Source organism: Carya illinoinensis, chromosome 5, assembly GCF_018687715.1.
Source record: "Carya illinoinensis cultivar Pawnee chromosome 5, C.illinoinensisPawnee_v1, whole genome shotgun sequence".
Classification (NCBI taxonomy): Eukaryota; Viridiplantae; Streptophyta; class Magnoliopsida; order Fagales; family Juglandaceae; genus Carya; species Carya illinoinensis.
Genome location: NC_056756.1, coordinates 7,996,148 through 8,018,918, shown reverse-complemented (window position 1 = coordinate 8,018,918; position 22,771 = coordinate 7,996,148). Strand labels below are relative to the sequence as shown.

General features: G+C 36.0%; 2 protein-coding genes across 2 annotated transcripts; both read left to right on the top strand.

Moving 5' to 3' along the window:
• Positions 1–1,211: 1,211 nt before the first annotated feature.
• On the top strand, positions 1,212–7,416 carry LOC122309674. Its single transcript, XM_043123239.1, has 5 exons — positions 1,212–1,365; positions 2,220–2,633; positions 5,514–5,560; positions 5,671–6,671; positions 6,956–7,416. The coding sequence occupies exons 2-4, from the start codon at positions 2,321–2,323 to the stop codon at positions 6,646–6,648; spliced, it is 1,338 nt and encodes a 445-aa protein (XP_042979173.1). The 5' UTR covers positions 1,212–1,365; positions 2,220–2,320; the 3' UTR covers positions 6,649–6,671; positions 6,956–7,416.
• A 696-nt stretch (positions 7,417–8,112) lies between these two features.
• LOC122309675 (embryogenic cell protein 40-like) lies at positions 8,113–9,420 on the top strand. Its single transcript, XM_043123240.1, has 2 exons — positions 8,113–8,383; positions 8,885–9,420. The coding sequence occupies exons 1-2, from the start codon at positions 8,138–8,140 to the stop codon at positions 9,119–9,121; spliced, it is 483 nt and encodes a 160-aa protein (XP_042979174.1). The 5' UTR covers positions 8,113–8,137; the 3' UTR covers positions 9,122–9,420.
• Positions 9,421–22,771: the final 13,351 nt, after the last annotated feature.

The window sequence follows — 22,771 nt, the reverse complement described above, 5'->3', positions numbered from 1 at the left end:
ATTCACGTTTGTTCCACATGCAAATCAGAGGCGTATGAACTTGAAACTTGAAAGTTCCTTAATTATTATTTAATTTCAAAGAAAAAAGTTTGAGCCTCCCCTCCAAGAAAAGGAAGAACGAGAGAAAAGCGTGACATGGCTCATTGTTTTATTTTTTTTATTTTTTCTTTTAAATATTTAGAATATATATGTGGAGGATAAGTCCATAACAAGTTGAGAAAAGGGGTGAATAGGAATAAGAGGAGGATCAGTGATAAGGCTCCCATAACAAGTTGAGCAAAGCAGCCAATGCCACATACACATACACTGCTTATTATTCACAAAAGCAAAAAGAAGATACTTTTAGGAATAAAATAACCAAAAATAAGAATGCGAGTGAACAGAATCTTAATTTTGGCAGAATATCAAAGGAAAGGAATTAAGTGACGGCAACAGCTTTTGAGCATCTTTCTCTGAATTTTTTTTATTTTTCTTCCATACACTCTCCTGTAAGGTGAAAAGCATGTAGTGCGTACTGAGCACTTTGCTTCCCGCAGAAGTCACCAATACATACATCATACATACATACAGTTGCTTACAAGTTTTCTTTCACAAATCATTTCATTTAATTATTTAATTATAAGATTAAAAAATTATATTTTAATAATATATATTTTTTAATTTTTAATTTTTATTTTATCTCATCTCGCATCAATTAAGTAATTTTCAATTAGCATAAGACGAGCATTGTCTGTATACTTCATAACATGGATTAAGAAAATAAATAAAAAAAATTGCAATTATAATAATAAATAATATAAATTTATTCATGTAAAACAAATTTGCAAGAACCTTCAAGATTTTCATCACGTCCATCTTATTCGAACTAAAATTATAATTTTCAAATTAAATTGATTTTTTCCTCTTTTTCTTGGTGCAGATATTTTTTGAAAATATAAAAAAAGGATTAAAAATATAAAATACAATTTTATAAAAATTATTAATCATTTTTATTCAAAAATATATATATTTTTGTAATAAAGTCAAGCTAAATTGAGAAATTTTCCGAGTCAACTCTTGTTTTTCTTTCCCGGAGTAGATATTTTCCGGAAATTAAAAAAAAAAAAAGAAAGTGCGTGCATACATTCCCTTACATTTGCCGTTTGTGTTAGAAAATGCCGTCAAAACTAACGGCTCCCGACAGATCGCGGCCCGCACCACATTCTAACGTCGTTATAAACAGCCGTCTAAAACGACTTCACTCCTCCCCTTTGTTCCCCCTGACCTTTCCTTTCTTCTACAGCAACGAACGAAGAGCGGTCCGCCTGTCTCTCTCTCTAAAACTTTGTCTCTCTAAGCTGTGGCACTAGGGCTCTGAGAATAGAGGTACGTTTCGATTAATTCAGGTTCGGGTTTTGCGTGTCCTTATACTGAGCTTTCTTCTCTCCTATGACGATAGATATAGTTTTTATATCGATTAGCGAATTCCAGAATATTAGGTAAAAAAAAAAAGCAGTCTCTCCTTTTTATTTTTAATTTTAAATTTGCTTTCTATGTTTTTTTTCAATACCTTTCCCGTTTCGACTGTGAATTCCGTTTTTTAAGCAGTAATTTTGGATCTCTCTGACCTGTGCAGACTTTGGATTTTATTTTCTTTCATTCTATTTCTATATTTAGGGTTTCTGATTTGGACTCACTCTAAGCTCCCTTACTAGTAGCAGGTTGATTCGATTTCGGGGCCCCTTTCTATCCCTGTAGAGATACTGTTGCTTATCTTTGCCGTTTCCGTTGTTTTTCTTTTAGTTTCTGTGGTGCTTCTGATTATTCTTTCTCTCACTGGTTGTGCACGGTGGTTGGTGTGGACGGCGAGTGTTTTTAAAATAGAAAACTCGTCTAATTTCTCAAATCAATAAGTATTGAACAGTAGTTTCTTTTGAAAAGTCGATGTTTTTATTGACTTAGGAAAGCTATTTTGTTTGCTTTGGATTCAAGTTGAAATGGGGGATGCTCTGAAACCATAGAAGACCCACTCAAACTGAATCGTAGAGGGCGATTATCCCTTTTGTATAGCAATTGAATTTAATTGTCAAGTTTCAGTATTTTTGTTTTTTCTCTGGATAAAAGAGATCATCGAGGAAGATTATCCCTTTTGTAATTGTTCATTTCACATACTTCTTATTGCATTATTAATCGTTGTGTTCATGGGTTATTTATTTATTTTGATTTGGATTTCCTTGTAGACTAATGCTATCCGAATCATTAGCTGAGTTTTCACTTTGGAGTATGTGAGTGATAGTCTCGGGATTGCTGCTTGAACTTAAAAGTTGTGGTGTCTTTGAATATGGGGTCTGCTTGTTGTGTTGCTGCTAGAGATAAGACTATACCAAATGGATCAAGTGGTGAAATTTTGCATCGAAACATTCGGTATTCACCGTCATGGAGCTTTCGATGGGATAACCGAGGGCGAGTAGCTGGTGAAGAGACTTCTATGGGTTGGTCCTCAGATGGGTTAAGCCGAAATGATCAATCGGAAATTAAATATGAGCCGTCATATGCTGAGGATGGAAGTCCATTGGAAAATTTTCGAAGACATGCATGGCAGAAGTCCTTGACTTCTGAAGGAACTGGTGGTCATGTGAGAACTCCTGCGTCAGGTACCTTCAAACTAGCTACTCTTAGCTGTAATGTATTTCCTATGATGTGCTATTGAAATTCTCAGATATCTGTGAATAAAATTGTCTGTTCTTTGCTATAGATGTGAGGAAGAAAACCAATTGTTTTTTTCCCTACATTGTGCAATGCTTAGAGTAATGCTTATGATTAAATAATTTAAATAAATCCCTTGGTCAAGTAGAAATTTTAATGTCTTTTAATGTTTGGTTAGATATGCTTTTTAAAAGATTCAATTGGTTTCTTATCAGTTCCTTATGAAAATTTATTTCCTTATGCATTTTATTACACTGTTGTTTTTGGAGTAACATATTTATGGGTTACTGCAGTGGAAGTAAAGAGAACAACCTTTCATTCAATTTTTATGTTATGAGGTCATTGTAAACACCCCCCCCCCCCCTCTTCTTTCTCCCGGGCCTTTTTTCCCTCCTTTTGATGTCCGGGAAGGTCTCCAAGGTAGGGCCCTTTGGACCCACCATTGTAGAGTAAACCCCGATTCCATGCACCGCACCATTGGAAGTTTTTCTACATGGAATTGGTAAAATCGCTGGTTTTTTACCAGGGGGTGTGGCCCCAAAGGATTGTTTGCACCCATGAGGTGGTTGAACCTTAGACCTTGAAGAGAGTGATTCCCTAAGATCAAGGCCTTCACCACTTGGGCTAACCCCTTGGGGTTAGGGCATTGTAGCTTTGTGGCAGAAAACTGGATGCCGGAAGGCTTTTAGGCTGTAGTAGGAGTGTAAAACTCCCCCATTTTTCCTTCTGTCTCGAAAGATTGGAGCCAACAAGTTGAGAAGGTTTTATAAAAGTTCTCTCTCTTTCTTTATTTTTCCTTTGTCTCCCCTTTTGAGCTATCCTGACTAAATATGTCCTTTTCTTTGGTTGTGGATGACCTTGCCAGAGACATAGTTCCATATGTGATGAATAAAGCTTGGGACAGCAGGAAAGTAATGGTTAAGTGCTTCATGGCTCGCTTACGATGGTAGAAACATTTGCAAAATGAATATTACACATTCCTCCCCCCCCCCCCCCCCCCCAACACACCAAAAAAAAAAGAGGTTCCTCCCAAAATAGTTGCAAGTATTAAACTGGCCTAGGCTCATTCTATCATGATGTAAGAGAGCAGAGTTAGACAATTTTGGCAAATGTGCTTGTTGCATTACAAATTGTAGTGCTGTGAGGAAGAGGAATGACTAAATAGTTTGCAGTGAAAGAGCTAAAGAGATAAATGAGTGTGTTAGGACTAGGAATAGGGTGGTTATACTCTGAAAAAATGACATTTAAGGGGTTAATCCCTCCCGTATTATATGGAAACAAAGGATGAAGATCAAAGCCAACTAATGTACTCCTGTGAAAATTTGGAACTACATGAGACGAGGTTTCTTCTTCATGATGCCGGCTATAATTACTTTTATTTACCTCATGTTGCAGGGTATTAATGCTCTAAAAAGAGCCCTAAAAGTTACTTGACTCAGTAGCACTGATATTTTGTGGGATATGCATAGAGGATGGTTTGATCGGTTTTGAAGGCAATTGCTTTATTTGGAGTGATATTCAATCTTTGAGTTGCGCCTTTGGATATTTTATTGCCAGATTTACGTCCATGCCATGATGTAGTAATCTTTGCTTATAAATATGTTAGATGATATGGTCAAGACTAGTGGCAGCTGAGTGATTTATTTTGCACCAAGGAGAGATGATAAGGCAATTTGTTTGAATTTTTCAGCAAATAGTTAAATGGGATTTGTTTTATTCTCCTCTCTCCAAACCCACCCAGAAAAAGGTCTTGCCATCCGATGGATGATACTGATGTATCTACCTTGCTGTATTTTGGTGGTTTTGCTGTATAACTTCAGTATAAGCTTTTGCTGTCTTTTACCCTTAGCATATGGTCTATATGGGTTGTATTTTTAGCAGGGAGTTTCAAGTAAGGACTGCATAATTGTGGTTTATTTTTATTTTTATTTTATTTTATCTGATTGGCACCGGGTGTTCGGCAACAGCGTCCTGACTAATCCCAGGGGGTGCACAGGCCTTCGGTAAGGAGTTTTCTGCAAGTTCACCTTGGGTAATTCAAGGGGAAAATCCCCGTTTGATGGCACCTAGGAATTGTTTGCACCCAAGAAGATTCGAACCTTACTTGGAGAGAGCATACCATCAAGACCAAGGCCTTTACCACTTGAGCCAACCCCTAGGGGTTGTATAATTGTATCTCTGTTGTGTCGTAGACTCACATGTTAATAAGGCTCTAAAACCACAGATTTGTTAAAATATTTTACTCTGTAGTTCTTCAAAATCAGAGAGCACAAAAATTTGGAATCACCTTTTTTAATTGGTTGGTGTTTTCATTTCCCCCCTCGATTTTTCTTAGATGAACTCAGAGAAGACAGGTTTTTGGCTCTAGGCTTTAATATAACCAGGGATGAATGACATAGTTGGTTTTTGGTTACTTTTTTCTTCAAATTTATCCTATGTCACGTTTTATAGAGACATTTAACAGCATATCAAATGTAGAGATGGTATTGAATTCTTTAGCTCTATAGGGAAGTATTGGATTTCATTTTTCTTTTGGTCAGCAGTTGGTCATTGCGGAGTTATAAGAGATCGAAGTTCCTTTTGGATTTCCATGTAGGCTGTTTCCTAGTACCTCATTAAAACAGTTTGTTAAAACTGTGCAGTAAGCAATTAGGATAATAATATCTGCTACCTGGCAAAATGATTGCTTCTCCAATACCTCCTCACCTTCTCTCTCTCTCTCTCTCTCTCTCTCTCTACACACACACAGTGGTTTTGGGTTTCAGATATTGGCCTTCAATAATTATGATGTGATGTATCTGATTTTTTTTATTTGTGTCTGTCATCAGATCAATCTTTTTCAAGGAATGTTTCTATGGATGCTAGTTTGGAGCAGGTATAGCTTATCTAGTGAAGTGCCCCCTCTTGCCTGCTTTATGATTCCCTTTCATTCTCCTTGTACACTTAATATGACTTGTCCCCCATCATTTCTGGATCATAATGCAGGTGAAGGAATCTCCAACTGTTTCATTTCCATCTCCTATGATACCATCGCTTTCAATGCCTTCTACTTCGTCCTTGTTGGAGTCCCCTTTGTCGTCCCAAGGTCAGCTGCCTCCTAACAGTTCAACCCCATCAAGGTGGCCTCGACGGTCTCCAGGACACCAGCTTTCAAGGCAAGTATCTGATAGCCAAATCCCTGGATTCAAGTCACCAGACAGCTACTCAGTTTCTGAAGAAAGGCCCGACAACCACTCAGTTTCTGAAGAAAGGCGAGTGCTCCCTTCGTGGAGCAATGAATCAGCTAGGGGCTCCCGTGGGGGCTCTTCAGACGGTTGGTCTATGCATGCCTTCAATGGACTCATGGCCACTTCTCGTAGAGAAAGGTGGTCTTTCGATAGTGAGTCCTTTGGCTTTAATCGCGAAAAGTTAACCAGATCCAACAGCCGACTTTCAACTTCTCCCTCTGTTGATCTGCAAACATGTGGTGTTTGCTTAAAGCTTTTGACTGAGAAGTCCTCATGGAGCAGCCAAAAGATCATTGCCAATATTGAGCTTTCTGTAGTTGCTGTGCTAACTTGTGGGCATGTTTATCATGCTGAATGTTTGGAGAATTTTACTCCTGAAATTAACAAGTATGACCCATCTTGCCCCGTCTGTACTTTTGGGGAGAAGCAGACCCTGAAGCTGTCTGAAAAAGCACTGAAAGCTGAAATGGATTTGAGGGCTAGAAATAAGAGATTGAGGAATCGGGTTGTTGATAGTGATCTTGATGGTGATTCTTTTGTGCTTGATCGCTTGAAAAATAGTGGACGCCAGGGGAAGGGACCTGTGATGGCTCTCAGTTCCAGCATGAAAAGCACCCTGGGGAAGCCTTTCTCAAGGCGGCACTTTTCCTTTGGCTCAAAGGGTTCTAAATCCATGTCAGAGAATCACTCTACCAGAAAGAAGGGTTTCTTCTGGGCGAAATCAAGCAAAGAGTGAGCAAAATCTTAAGCCGTTAGTAGGTGAGCCTCTCCATCTCATGTTGCTCAATACACATCATTGAAAATTGTCTCGTGTCTTGCTTGGGGATAACTAGTAGGTCCTGTATCTTTTGTACTTTATGCCAATGTGTGTCTCGAAAAAAGTTAGGGTTTCTGCGTGGAATTGGAATTATCAAGTACAAACCCTTCAAATGCCTGACCTCGGGTGTACGTGAAAACAGACATATATGCATAAATATACATATACAATCTCATAATTGAAAATTTGCGGTTTTTGGTGGGCTCAGTATTTTTTATGCATGCAGATTCCAGTTTTAGATCTCTACATTCTCAGTTGGAGAAGGAATTATGAAGAATGCAAGATGCCCGACATATCAAGATTTTGTTGTGAAACATCTGCTTCTGCATGCACTCTGAAATTTCAACAGCATTAGCTTGTGGAGTTAGGCTGTAAAGAAGAGCAAAGGAAATCTATAGAAGGAACAATTCAATATAAAAAGAAAAATATTAGTAGAATGAAACTGCACCATTGGACTGGTGGCCTCATTCTTATTTTGTACAGATCAATTTGTTTCTTGCATGGATACATAAATGAATTGATCCAGATGAGCTTCTTTATGGATCTGCCAAAAACAATATCATGCCCACTTACCCGTGTGCATTAATGGAAGATGGTGTGGTATTTTCTAGGCAGTAGACTTATATGATACGTTTCCCTGTCGATGTACTACACTACTTATATCAGACTTCTTGATGATTTATCAAACCCTACTGGCTAACTTAGGATGATCTGTGGTATAGAAGCCTTATAATAAATTTATTCTTGTGTTTAATGATAAAACGTAGAGCTCTGAGTTTAGGTAAGAGTAGTTGAAGAAAGTTTTAAACAGGTGAGCAGTTATGTGGTTATCATTTTCCTTTTCTTTCTTACCACCTTTAGACGAGCTCTCCTATAATGGCATCCGTTTTGAAAGCATTCTTTCAATCTAAAAGGAAACGTATAAATATCTTCTCTATGCCTTATTTCAATGCAGTGACAGTGTCAATAACTTCTCTATCAGGTCAGCTCACATGTGAAAATTGGAAATAAAAGTTAAAAAGTACTCTGTCGCTCTGATTGCATCGAAAAGTTTCCAAAAAATAACACGCGTCCATTCATGGTAAAAACCTCTTGAAGCTTATGCTTTCTTGTGAATGATCTTATCCGAGTTGCATAATCCAGTCATGCAAACGTTACTAGATATTTCTCCTCGCAAAAGACAGAGCCGTAAACATTTGTCGCACCAGAGAGGAACACGTCACACGTGCCTCTCTCGTGGCTAGCGTGGCAGTGTTTCTTCGTCTCTTTTGCAACCATTAATGACACTGGTCAAATCCCTGTTACATGCAAAAAAAAAAAATACAAACTTGATCTTCTCCACCGTCTTTCATATACCATGCATTTAAAAAGCAGCAGCTCAAAGCCTTGGTTCCGTACTATTTAAAAAATGGCTGAAATACGAGATGAGTGTGACAACCCGATTCAGCTCACTGATGAACACGGAAACCCGGTCGAGTTAACCGATGAACGTGGGCAACCCATGCAACTTAAAGGTGTGGCTGTCACGACTGTCGAGGCCAAAACGCACCCTGCAACTGAAGCTGAATCTACCGCTGGGACTGGTGCAGGAGAGCATGGCCAGCAGGGGCAGCAGCATGAGGAGGCCATTTTTCGATCCAGCAGCTCCTGCTCGGTGAGCTATTTTCTAAATAAAAAATGACTCCTACAAAATTTAGGACGTACAATTTTTTTTTTTAAAAAAATATATCCATTCAGAAAAATTTATTTATTTCTTTGTTAGATTTTTTTTTTTTTCGAAGAGCTTGTAATATCGTAGACTTATATCAAGCATTAGTAAATGCAATCAGTATATTAAAATTACACTCGATCTCTTAATTTTTTAAAAATAATTAAAAAATTTAGATAGCAATGCTACCTTATCACAAAAATTTCCATTTATTAATGTATGTATATGCGAATTCAGTATTTAAAAGAAAACTCTTTTGTTGAAATCAGCCTGAGATGAAACATTGAAATGATACTAATAGCAGGTAATGGAAGTTCAGCTTTTGGCTGTTAAAACGAGAATCTCTGTACTTTTTGCATTTTCAGAAGTCGCAATGAAATATATATAAATTATTAAATAATCATGATATTTTTTCAACATCCATGCCTGTTTGGTGCAATATTGCAGTCCGATGATGATCAAGGACAACGTGTTAGGAGGAAGAAGGGAATAAAGGAGAAAATAAAGGAGAAGTTGACTGGTGGAAAGCACAAGGATGAGCACTCACACACCACTAGTGTTACTAGCACAGCCACCACCACTATATCCAGCAGTCCTGGTACTCATGAACACCAGGAGCATGAGAAGAAAAGCATGATGGAGAAAATAAAGGAAAAATTGCCCGGCCATCATGGCACTAGTTAGAAACTCTTGATATATATATATATATATATATATGTAAATGACCATCTAGATTCTGTCTATAACTTTGTTTCTTGTCGTGGTGTGCATCGTGTTTTAGATTTCTTTTGTGCAAAAGAGTTTGAGCCGTGGATTTGTGTCACTAATTAATACGGGGACATATAAACTGCGTGCATCGACATGTAATAGATTTTGTTAAAATTTCTGTTTTAAATGTTCTGCTTTTGTGCACCTCAAATACTCAGTCGACTCTGTAAAAATAGGAAATAATGATAATTACTTGGCCACTATCCATTTATCAACCTGTTACCTGCCTATACGTGAGAATATTGAAATTGAACATTAATATCAATTTTGAGTCCCCAAAAACTACACCAATATCCCTGAAAGTTAGATACCTGACATGAAAGAAGGTAGTATCTGGTTCTAATGAGGTAACTATTCCACCCTCTGCTACCTCTGTTTCTGGGTGGGATGCATGGTCATGACCTTTTGGAAAAGGTATCGTAAATCTTTTATGAGATACACGGGTGCAAGTAAGCAAAGGGGAAGTGCATCCAATCTGAGAGGGCGAACGTGTGGAAAGGTGACAATAGCCTTTATGTGAGAGTTGGGTATGACAGAGAAATGCACCTAAATCGGCATAGAACTTTTCCACGCTGTTGCCAGTGTTCCTGATTGCGTTGTGGCTGCAGGGTTTGTGCTGATGTCGATCGGTAGTCCACGATGTAAACGGAAAGACCCAAGTAACGAAGATGACTATTGTATTGACATTGGCAAGGAATGCCGCCTTCATAGAGTAATAGACGAAAGTAATGTCACCCTAAACATATTCTGATTTGTTGAGGCAATTAGAATCAAATCTTTCTGTCCTAAACGGATTTGTTGGGCTTGTTTTAATAATCTTTACCGTATTCCCCCTCTGTGCATATAAAAGGCTTGTTTTGCCTCTCCCGGTCTCTGTGGTGATGATCCTACAGTCCCGCCTTGTCTCCCAAACCCCTTTATTCCTCTCTTCTTTCCCAACACTTCCATTACCACTCCCCAGTTCCATTCCCATTCCCACCACCTCTCTCATTCACCAAACCCCCCAATCTTCCTCTCTCTCTCTCTCTCTCTCTCTCTCTCTCTCTCTCTCTCTCGCACTCGCCGCAATGGCCTCCAACTCCAGCCTCTCCAATGGCGTCGCCTGCGCCGTTCAACTACTAGACTTTCAAGGTTCCGAGCTCGATCGCTTTTCCGAGGTCGCGAACAAGGTCGCCGACGCCGCTGGAGAAGTCATTCGGAAGTACTTCCGTAAGAATTTCGAGACTGTCGACAAGGAGGATCTAAGTAAGCTCTCACTCTCAGAGTGGGACATAGGGGGTTTTGACTTTTGGTCGGTATTTGCTCTGTTTGGTTACTGACAAAATTTGAGGAAAGCAAAAGGATAGTGATTTTTCGACTGTTGTTATTGCATTGAAAAGTAAAAATAAAACTGCGAGATAAAACTTCAAAGTTTACTTCAATTATACAAGTAGCAATTGAATCCGCTACATTTTGGCGAAAAAGTTGGCAACTTGGGAAAGTTTCATCATGTTGAAGATTTAAATAAAAAAAATAAAAAATAAAAAATTATTCTTCTAAAAAAAATTCTATACACCATACTACTATCTCACTTTTATTTTATTATATAGATGTGATACATTTATCATCATTAGATGATTATTTATTAAATAACTTTTTATCATTTAATGATAATAAATATGTTACATCTTATATAATGAGAAGAGAATAGGATAAGAGTATGGAATATAGCATTATTTCGTTTCAAAGAAAAATTCTAAACATAACTCTATACACCACATATCACACTTTTATTTTTTTATTTACCAAATATTTGGTATATGGATAATGAGTAAAATAATTCAATCAATTTAAAAAGAATAAACTTAAAAAAAATAAAAAATATGATGTGTAGTATATGAGAAGAGAAATGATATTTACAGTCGTGGTTGTGCAAGCGGCGTGCAGTCGTTTTGAAAAAAATGAATTAATATGGGATTCACATGAAAAAAAAATTAACTTTTTAATCGTGGACTCCACTTTTTTTTAAAGCGATTGTGTGACGTTTGTAATTTCACAACTGTATGTAGTATTACTCGAGAAGAGAATGATGAATAGTAAAGTTTCGCTTCAGATGGTGGGCAATAAAATGGAAGAGTAGATAAATGAAAGAAAATTTTTCCTTCATATTTAATTTGTTGCTGATCTATTATCATATGCACAGAATTGGCATCATAGAGTAGGTGAGTTGCGAACAGTGTTAAATAAAATTGTGAATATATATTTTTTTCTTTAAAAAATAATTTAAAAGGAAGAAAAGCTTAAATCTATTTGCTTAGTGCATATTTGAGATTGTAACGAGAAATATAACTTATAATTTTAGAGTTTATAACTTATAACTTAAATAATAAGTTTTATTATTAAAAAATTATTTATTGTTTAGTAATTATGTCTTCAAAGTATTTTTAAAATTAGTTATATTAATTTTTTAAAAATATACAATTATCTGCAGGAGTTTTTCGATAAAAGCTTCAATTTGATACTTTTAAAAAAAAAAAAAAAATAGATTTTCAACATTTTTAAGTGATTAAAACATTTTTTATAAATTTATCAAATATATCATTTTTTTAAAAAAAGAGTTTTTAAACAACTAAAAGTATTTTTTAAACTTTCAAACTCAATTCCAAACAGCCTCTTATACATTAGGTAAATGTGGATTATTATGCATTGATTGGGCTAAATTTAATCACTCACATCGTGTGTACTATGAGTATTGACGGGGGCAAGTTGCGGAATAAGGAAGAAAATGTTTAGTCTTTGATGGTGAAAGTGTTTCATTTCATCTCATTATTATAAAATTTTTAAATTTTTATATAAAATATAATAAATAATTCAATATTTTCAAATCTTAAAATAATAATAATATTAAAAAATAATATTTTATAATTTTGATATAAAATTATTTTATCTCATCTCACTATCTAAACTACATCTAAACTTTCACTTGGTGCCTGCAAAAACTGAGGAAGGTAAAAAAAAAAAAAAAAAAAAAATATCGAATAATTTTCATTTCCTTATACAGGACGTACTCGCTATTTTAATTTCCTTAATACTGCTTAGTTTGGTACTTCTAGCATTCTAGATAACGGCAATTTAAATTTCTCTCGCTACTTTCTGAAACGCCCATGCATGTTCAAGAGTAATGGTGGTTAGTTTATTGGTAGTAAGTTGTCATATTTGGTCCATGTCTGATGGTTTGTCATATTTTACTTGTTATTCTGCAGGCCCTGTAAGAATTGCTGATCAAGCAGCAGAGGAATCTATGGTTTCAGTTATACTTGAGAGTTTTCCTTCTCATTCAATGTAAATGATTGATATTTCTCCCTGATATTTTTTTTTAAGGGAGTTGGCCCTTTCATAGCCCTTCGGTTTACAGTCATGAATTTTGCTTTGCTTCGTCGATTTCATTATCACTTTTCTTTTTCCTGCAATTATTCCTTGCCCAAGACATAAAAAAGAAAATATGCTAATTCCTTTATAAAATGGAAATTTTAATCAAACGATACCAAGCTTTTGTATTAAGCTTAATACAAAAGTTATTAAGCTTTTGTATTAACAGCACAATTGTTATCAAGTAATTGACCAACAGAAATAAGATTCATGAAAAGTTGAGGAGCAAGAAACACATCAGTGAATTTAGAAAAGGCATCTCCGACAGCAGCTATTGGCAAAGAATTTCCATTCGCAGTCTGACTGGTAGATCGATTAGCATAGGGTCGAACATGACATAGAGCAGTGGGAGCATTCGTCATGTGATTAGAAGCTCCCGAGTCTATGTACCAAAGTTTAGTAGAATTTTTACCTTGAAACCCCATTGCAGATAATGCCAAAACGAGCATCTGTTGCACCATTTCTGGTGCGCAGTAATTTGTTGCAGGAGGTGCAAGATCAAAGGAAGCACATGAGGAAGGCCATATGCTATAGAAGTCGTTGCTGAAGGAACAGTAACAGAAGTTTGAAATGCTTGGGCTTGACGATTTTGGGGGCAGATACTACATTCTTTGATAATGTGACTCTTTTTCTTGCAATAAAAACTAAATTTCTTAGGACAATTAGCATTAATATGCCCATATTCCTTGCAGCAGAAACATTGTAAATTTTTAGAAGTCATAGGTGATCCTCGTCCTTAGGCAACATAAGCCACAGTCGCGGTCCCAGAACTGCTATGAGATTGCTCTAGAATAGCTTGAGTACTAAGACGTTATTTTTCGCGAAATAACTCACCAAAACAAATACCAAGAGAAGGAATACGAGATATGTTTAATAGAGAGGAGCGAATAGATTCATATTCCGGGCGTAGTTTCATAAGTAATTGATCATGCTTGCTAGTCTCATGAAGAGTTTGAATAGTCGAAAGAGCGGCAATATGAACATCCGTTGTTACCAAATCAGTATAGTCATGCCAAATAGTCAGAAAGGCCGAGTAGTAGTCTTGGATGAAAAAACTGCCATGTTGAAACATGGCAATTGCATGTTCTAACTAAAAGCGACGAGCATCATTAACTTGATGATAAACCTTCTTCAAGTAATTCCACATGGATTGAGCGGAACGATGAGCCCGCAAGTTTGTAATAATATGTGCATCCACCAAACCAAGAAACCAAGACATAATCTGAGCATCTAGTACAACCCATGAAGAAGAAGGCCCGAGATCTTTGGATTTGTCAGTTGTGGATTTTGGATCGACATCTGTGCCATCGACCCCAAAGATCTTTTCCCTTGAAGAAAAGTTCAAATTGAAAAGCCCAAGTAGAGTAGTTTGTGCCTGTAAACTTGACACACAAAGGGGCAGAATCCATCACAAAGAAATAAATTCTGACACAAGACAAATTAAAGATAAATAGAGAGATACCCACATAGAAGTGCCAAAAGTGCCTAAAATAAAATGGCCAAGCTACTGGAGAGCCAAGCTTTGACGGTACCGAGAGAGAGAGACCCGACTGCAACTAGGAACTCCGAGAGAAATAGAGAGAACTGACGATAGCACAACCATTGTTGAAGTTCACAGAGGGTGCCGACAGCCACACCACCACCCAGAAAAGTCACCGACAGACTCAGAAATTGCCGGCAGGCACTTAGAAGAGAACTCCTACCGAGACCTAAATTAAATCTAGAATAGACGGCGCTGATAACTCCAACCCAGTAAAATGAGACCGAAAAACAAGAAAGGTTTCACACGAAATAGCAATGAGATCATGTTGGGTCACCTAGAAGACGCTGACACATGAAACCGGGAGGATAAAAAAAAAATGACACGAGCGACAACCAAAACCGAGAGGAAAAAAATTCAAGCAGCTTTGATACCATGTCAGAATAAGTTTGAATGGCTGAACATCGCCTTTTAGTGATCTCTGTATTATATATAAACTTTAATTGCCTAGTGATTTCTGTAGTCTAGCTAACTGTAGAAGCCTACAAAGTTGACCATGGAGATTACGTAAATTAAGGAAAGATGAGTACATCAAAGCTGTCCATTCTAGCTAATTGTACAAGCCTATAAAGTTGACCATGGAGATTACGTAAATTAAGGAAAGATGATTTTGTACAGTAAAGCTATCCATTGACACCTCCTCCCACTTTAATTTTGTTGGCTTTCTAGAAATTCAGTAATTACCCTGTAGTTACTTTGTAAGTTGAAGGTGTACATGATGTATGTTTATTTATGCGTTTTTTGAGGACGATTCAAGCTAATGAAAAGCAGTACTGCCATGGATATCTTGAAACATGTACGTCTGAATGATGAAAGGCTTACAATTTGTGCTCATGTGGTAGTATAATTCTTAAATCCAAGTATTAGAGGTAAAATTAGATTAATAATGAGTTAGAGTTAAAATAAAATCAAGATATTATTTTAAGCTTTAAGCTTTAAGCTAGCCTTATAGACTGGTGATCGGCATAAACAGCTTTACTGAGTGACCGATCCATAGGTTCGGCAGAGATCCATCCATTTCTCCTTTATATTTATGGGTTATTATTATGAATAATGCTAAATAAAGTTATAAAGTGAGTAAGTGTTGTGCAATTCTTTTGAAAAGAGTGAGATTTGTTATTAAAAAATTAAAAAATTTTCAAGTAAGTTCCGTATTTATTCATTTTTTTAAAAGATTACGTGACACTTGTGCATTTCAAGACGACAAATATTATTTTTCTATTCGGATAATAATATTTTAACCAAAAGTATTTTGAAACTAATCAAAACTTAGGATAGGTTTGGAGCCTCAGATGAGATCTCATTTCATCTCATTCCATCTTATTTCCAAATATAATTCAAATATAAAATTTTCAAACTAATCATTATAACTTTTTCAAACTAATCATTATAACTTTTTCAAACTTTCAAATAAAAAATAAAAAAAAATTCAACTTTTTCCAATCTCCAAACAAAAATAATATTATAAAACTATATTATTACATTATTTTAACTTTATAATATTTTTTATTCAACTTTTTTTATCTCATTTTTCAAAACCCAAAAAATACCCAACTTATCAAACTATCTTACTACTATTCACAAACTATCTTGCTACTATTTACAAAATTCTCATATGATCTCACTCCCCAAACCTTTGTTCATAATTTTCATAACTTATCACATTGATCAACTATGTTCAAAATCAAAACATGAGGAAGTCTATTTTTAGAAAGATAAATGCTAGCTTTAGCTATACAATTATGAGCATAATTTAGTAGCTATACAATTATGAGCATAATTTAGTATTTTAACTGTCAACTTAAATATTGCAGTTCTAGAAATTACTACCAAAGTTGCAAAATTCCTCTCTAGGGTTTCCTATGTAGAGGCGATCTTATTGCCTTGGTGCAGTTCTATTTCTTTCCTCTTGTGATCATGGAGGATTCCCTTAATGATCTCTACCAACGCCTCTCATTGACCGAACAAGCAAATGAGATGGTGGTTGCGAGGCCTGAGAAGTTGGCGGAAACTCTTATGTGTGAAGACAAATGTTTAATTCTAATGTTTTATGCAACCTGAACTGGGTTGTAACCCTTCTTATACATGGAGGGGAATTTGGGAGGCTCAGAAATGGTTAGTAGCTGGGTGTAAGTGGCAGATGGTGATGGCAGGTCTGTTAATATTTGGAAAGATCAATGGATACCTAGTCACCTTTCTCTACTGATAGAAGGGCCTCAGATCATGGCTGATTCAGGGCCTAACACAGTAGATTCCCTCTTTGTTGCTCATGAGAAGATGTGGGATATTAACAAACTTAGATCTCTCTTCAATCCAACTATAGTGGCTACCATTTTTAAGATTTTTTTGTGCCCAACTGAAATGGAAGATAGAATGATTTGGCCTCATGAGAGAAATCGCCAGTTCAGTGTTCATAGCTGTTATAGGTACATACTTGCTTAGATTGGTACCCAGTTTATAGAGGCATCAATAGTTCAGACCCAGCACATCCTTTGGAAGTATTTATGGAAGATGAAATACTTAACAAGGTCAAAATTTTTGCTTGGCGTGCATGTAAAGATGGATTACCCACTGGTCAACAATTACTCGAGAAACATGTTCTATCTGATGGCATTTACAGTATATGTCTTTGAGAATTTGAAACTCTTGCACATGCAATGATGAGTTGTAATGCTATTCATAATTTGTGGGCAATGTATTTGCCTGTTGTTTCCATTGCTAATAATATGTTAGTTATGGAGGTGGCCTTGCAATTTTGTTTCAGAAAAGTATATGTTCAATTGGCCATTTTCTTTATGTTGATGTGGAGCTTCTGGTTTTGTAGGAATAAGTATGTGCATGAGAAAGTGTTGCTATGTCCCAAGCAGGTGGCTGAAAATGCATTGACTACACTGCACAATTTTGAGAAGGTGAAACAGAAAACTCGGATTCAGCTTAGGAACCATTATAGATGGCAACATCCTCCTGTAGAGTGGCTGAAATTAAATGTAGATGGTGTAGTTTTTGTTGAGTTGGGAAAGACCGGTATTGGTGCTGTCCTAAGGGATGCATCCGGTACAGTTATTATGGCTGCTAGTAAATCTGAGTGGGCAGTTGATGATATAGAAGCTATTGAACTGTTAGCCATTTTTCGAGGTATGCAATTGTGTGCTACAATTGGAATTTCAAAGCTTGTGGCGGAAAGTGATAGTTTGCTCATTGTTGAAGTTTTACAAGATGATATTATGAGTAACTCTATGCTTGACATGTTGTATTAGGAAGTAAAAACCTTATCATCTTGTTTTGGTATTTGTAACTTTTCACATGTATACAGAGAAGGTAACATGGTAACTCACGAGTTGGCTAGGAATGCTTTTATGGTGGATAGTATTAGTTTATGGTGGAATTGTATTCCAAATTGTATTTCTCAAGTCTTATGGTTTGATAATTGTCTGTAATTGTTTTTCCGTTGATTAATGAAATTATCATTTCGTATAAAAAAAAAATATTGCAGTTCTAGTACATCACATGAACTAATAAATATTACTAGGATATATCATGTCAACCCGACTCAACCTCGTTATATATCTATTAGGCATGTAATTTTGATACAACTAATAGATATTACTAGGATATATCATGTCAACCCGACTCAAACCTCGTTATATATATATTAGGCATGTAATTTTGATACAACTAATAGATATTACTAGGATATATCATGTCAACCCGACTCAACCTCGTTATGTATCTATTAGACATGTAATTTTGATACATGTTTAATAGATATTACATGTCAACCTTTTTTTTTTTTTTTTTTTTTTAACGTACCCAGAACACTCGATTGAATATTTTACTATGTATGTACGTAGGTTTTGATGAAAATATATTAGAGCTTATATATATATACACACTTACATGAAAATTAAGCTATAAATTTCGGTCGTCTTCTCCCTTTCAAATCTTTTAGTGATATTTTTTATTATCCTTCATACCGTAAAACTTTTGTTAGTACTACTTTCTCTGGTCTGCTTCTTTCATCAGTTTTTTTATTGGCTTTCTTGCCTCATTTTTTTTTTAAATTTCTACACTACAAGAAAATAGGCCTATTGCAGCGATTTTTATATTGTTGCAAAACAAATCGCTGCAAAAGATTATCTATTACAGCATTTTTTAAATCGCCGCTTTTTTTGGTCTTAAAAGATGAAACAATGCATGATTTACTTGTTTACAGCAAAATATCTAATATTTACAACGATTTAAGTCGCTGTATGTGTAAAATTATGTTTGCAGCGCCTAAATATAGTCGAAATTGATATGGGCGCCAAGTTTCAATTTTTTCCCCCCAATTTATGTTTTGTTTTCCCTCCAGCAGACCCCCCCTCACTCTCTCCCCGCTCTCGTTCCCCCAGCGATCCTCCATCGACCCATGCCGCCGCGCACAGCCCATCGCCAGCGACCCCGCCACGTAACTGCCACCTCACCTCGATGTCTGCCCCCTCCTTCTCCCCCAAACCCCATGCCGAAAATTTCCTTTTCCCCAAATCTGGCCTCACTCTCTCTCTCTCTCTCTCTCTCTCTCTCTCTCTCTCTCTCTCTCTCTCTCTCTGTATCGCCGTCGCTAGGGGCTCCCACTACAACATATATGGCCATTTGCCGCGCTTTTGATTCTGGAGAAATAGAAACTGTGGCAAGAGTTAGAAGAATTCGCTTGGCAACTAGATGCTTATCGGGGACTAATTGAAGCGCTGTCAAAAGTTACCATTTGCGCCGAGTTGGTCTTGCCGAAAAGAAATGTTCAGCAACAGGACATCATATACGGCAGTTGCTAAACCGCAGATACGAGAATGGCGTAATCTCTCTCTCTCTCTCTCTCTCTCTCTCTCTCTCTCTCTCTCTCTCTCTCGCTCTGCTCCTCTCTCTCTCTCGTGCTCTGCTCTTCTCTCTCTCGCACTCTGCTCCTCTCTCTAGCTTGTCTTATTTTTTATCTTGTGGTTCAATGCAGGGTTCATCAGCTGTTGGGACCGGACTAGGAGAAGATCTAGGGTTGCAACCTCAAACAAACCTTGCTCATCTACCACCAAACGAGGCTCTGAGAAGAAAAGGTATGTCAATCATCACTTGTTTTCGATTTCCTTAATGCGTTTCTCCCTTGGCCTCCTCTCCAGCTCGTCTCTTCAGTACAAAGCGTGGAACCCTAGCCTAAATCTCCTCAAGGAGAGGGATAAACATAGTAAGCTTTCAAATTTTGATTTCCATTTTTGGGGATTTTGATTCTACACGAAATGGAAACCTAGGGTTGCTCTAAAAATTTGATTTTTCTTCCAGCCGAGAGTTCTCCTCCATTCCTTCGGATTAGTATAATAGATGACATCAAAAAGAACCACTGCGGTTCACAAACAAGAGAAAATGGATCCAACATTGGTTTTGGGTTAGAGAAATTATACAAGTGCCTGAAAACTAGAAAGCCAAAAATTGCAGTTGTTGGGCGTGACATTGGTGCTCTAATTGTCTGTCGTGTTCTGTAAATGGAAAACAATTTTTGCTTTAGGGAGGTTATATCTCAATTCACTAAGTTCTTTTAAGGTTGTTTTAGTATCTTCAATTCTAGTTGGTGCTGTTGCTCTGTTCAAGTCTTCCACCTATTATTTTAAGAGGAATCACATGTGTTTGCTTGTTTGGCCAAGTGATGTCGAGAATATTCATTGTCATACTGCATTCTATTTATTGAGTCCATGACTATTTACATCATATCTTTGATAGATTGTTGACTTTTTGGAGACTAGAAGGATCTTAATAACTTACCTAAAAGAGTATACTTGTGTTTTTATTTTTCTTCCTGTCCTCCTTTCTTTGTTTCTTGATAGTTAAGAACTATCAATTTAAGTAAAAAAGAGCTATCTCTTAATTTTATAGGATCTCTATGAGAAGTTGGTTCACTATCATTTTCTTTCCAGTTTTTTATTTACTTCAAAGACAATAGTATTAATCAAATCACCACACATATACAAAGGCATGAAAACCAACAATGTTTTCTGTGTTGGAAAACTTAATATAACATACGTATATGCTATATGCCTCTGTATGTCGATCTGATAGCCAAACTGGGACACCCTGCATCTTGATAAATTTTTCAGTTTTGATGGCTCACGGTCTTACTTTTTAATTATTCTCTAGTTGATGCTTTAGCTAACATGGCGATACTTTTGAAAATTTTGTTTTGCTGGATAAATGCATTGAGAGCATTAATTAAATGCTGCATTAATTAATTGGAATGGAAGTAATTTCTTTTGCAGGAATGCCATGTGGAGTAGGTAACAAATCGGGTTTGCTTGAAATGATTGTGTTCTGGTACTTTATATGATCTGTTGCAGAGGAAATGAAAATCAGATTAGTGTATTTTTTAATATATGAGCTTAGTGTATTTGTAATATATTGTTCATATCATTTGTGTTATAGGGTATGACAGCTAAACAGTCTTACTAGTAGTTTTATTCCAAATTGGGAGTTTGTGTTTATTGCTTTGATTTTATTGCTTTATCTCTTTATTTCTCATATATTTCATTTTTTGCAACATGCAGGTATGTGGCACCTACTCTGCAATTGATGGGTGTAGTTAATATGTGAGGTCTCTTCATCCACTGCTCCCCATTTTGCTCCTCTGATAAAGACTGCCTCTAACACCTTTCAATTTTTGGACATAGGTTATTCATACATGATATATATTCATCATGTCTTCCATTTAAATAGCAAGTTCACCTAAAATCTGTCACATTAATATCATGGTTGGAAATGATAAAACTGTAAAAAATAATAATATTTCTGCCAGACTTTACAAATTCAACCTATACTGTTATTTCTTTGGAGTTTGTAATTTTTTTCCTATAATTTGGAGCTATATATATATATATATATGTCATTGGGTGTGTGTGTGTTTGTGTGTGTGTGTGTATATATACAACTTATATAAAAAAAGTGTATATATACACATTTGAATTTGTAATATATACATCTCTTTAGAGAGTTGGTTTAGAACATTGTATATGTTGGTGTTATAAGCAATAGCTAATGCACACGAGAGATAGGAGTACATATATATATATATATATACTCTAACTGATTAGGCCCTTCTTGGACAGCAGTCACTACTTTTTTATAAATTGCCTATGCATGTGTTTGTGTATGTATAATGTAACTGTGGCCATATAATGTAAATTAACAAATTGTTTATAAATTTGTATAGGAGTTTTGATTTGGACAATTATTGATGAGCTTCTAGTGTTAACAATACACATTTTTCCAGAATTTTAATAAAAAGAGGTTTGATTCTAAAGTTGTACTTTACTTGAATGAAGTTCTACTTTGAGATTAGTAAATTAGATTGATGCTGATGTGTTACAACTACTATGAAAAGTAGGTTTTCATGCATTCTTTACCTATAATAAGGCTTTCTCCTGTTTGTATGACTTCATGCTCCACTTTCCAGGTTTTTTGTTCTACTAATCAGTTGGTATTGTGTCTTTCCAGAAAACTCATATACAGGTATGCCTTTGAATATGGGAGCAATTACTTTTAGTTGAAAGTGATGAAGTGCACTTAGGATCGACTTGAAGTTTCTGCTTGGCTATGTACTGAACATATTTCTACTTGTTGTATACTGAATGTACTTTGTTGTTATTTTCTATGTACCCTTTGTATTATTAAGTAAAGGGAATCAAATCCTAGCTGATCTACTAACTTTGCTTCTAATACAAGTGAAAAAAATTATTGAAACTGTATGTTTCAATAGTAATTTTTTTTTTTAATTTTGTAATTAAGTATTTGTAGCGATTTTTAGTCGATGCAAATAGGCCAAAATTCGTTGCAAATCATCAGTTTCAGCGATTTTAGTCCTTGAAAAGTATGCAAAATGCAACAAAGGAAGCAAGCGTTGCTTTTACGCATTTGCAGCGCTTTTTGATTTTTTGCAGCGAATTTAGTCATTGCAAAAAGTATCAAAAGCAGCGCTAGAATGGTATGTTGCTTTTGACGTACACAAATTGCAGCGCTTATAAATCAATTGCAGCGATTTTAAGTGTTGCAAAAAATGGAAAAAGCAATGAACCAAATGTAGCGCTGCTGTTGTTGGGAGGCTATTGCAGCAAAATTTAATGATATAGCAAGGATAAATTTCGCTGCAATTGATCAAATGCAGCGCCATGACAGTCACATGGGGTGGCCTTTTGCAGCGTGAAATTAGTGAGTTTGCAGCGGTTTAAAAACGCTGCAAATGAAGTCTTTTGCAGCATTTTTTCAATAACGTTGCTATTGATCAAAAATATCACTTTTATATAGTCGAACATGCAAAGAGAGTAATAACGCTGCAATTGATCAATTACAGCATTTTTTGAATATATTTGCAACGATTTTAAATGCTGCAAAAGGGCTAATTTCTTGTAGTAGGCTAGTAGCTAGTTAATTACTACGGCCAAAACAATGTTGATCAGATCAAATAAAATAAAAATTTGTTTATGATCTTCACATCTGCAATTGATCAAGCGATTCAAGCTGACCTTGAATTGAGAAATTACACGCGCGCGCGCAATACAAGCAAATGCACAAATGCATGAGCAGACGCGCTCGGATATATAATGTCAACC

What these genes read in the sequence shown, in the direction of transcription:
- LOC122309675 (XM_043123240.1), top strand. Translation starts at nt 8,138, where the DNA reads ATGGCTGAAATACGAGATGAGTGTGACAACCCGATTCAGCTCACTGAT. An exon ending in GATCCAGCAGCTCCTGCTCG is followed by an intron (nt 8,384 to 8,884) that starts GTGAGCTATTTT and finishes GCAATATTGCAG; the next exon opens with TCCGATGATGATCAAGGACA.
- LOC122309674 (XM_043123239.1), top strand. Translation starts at nt 2,321, where the DNA reads ATGGGGTCTGCTTGTTGTGTTGCTGCTAGAGATAAGACTATACCAAAT. An exon ending in TGTGAGAACTCCTGCGTCAG is followed by an intron (nt 2,634 to 5,513) that starts GTACCTTCAAAC and finishes GTCTGTCATCAG; the next exon opens with ATCAATCTTTTTCAAGGAAT. An exon ending in TGGATGCTAGTTTGGAGCAG is followed by an intron (nt 5,561 to 5,670) that starts GTATAGCTTATC and finishes ATCATAATGCAG; the next exon opens with GTGAAGGAATCTCCAACTGT.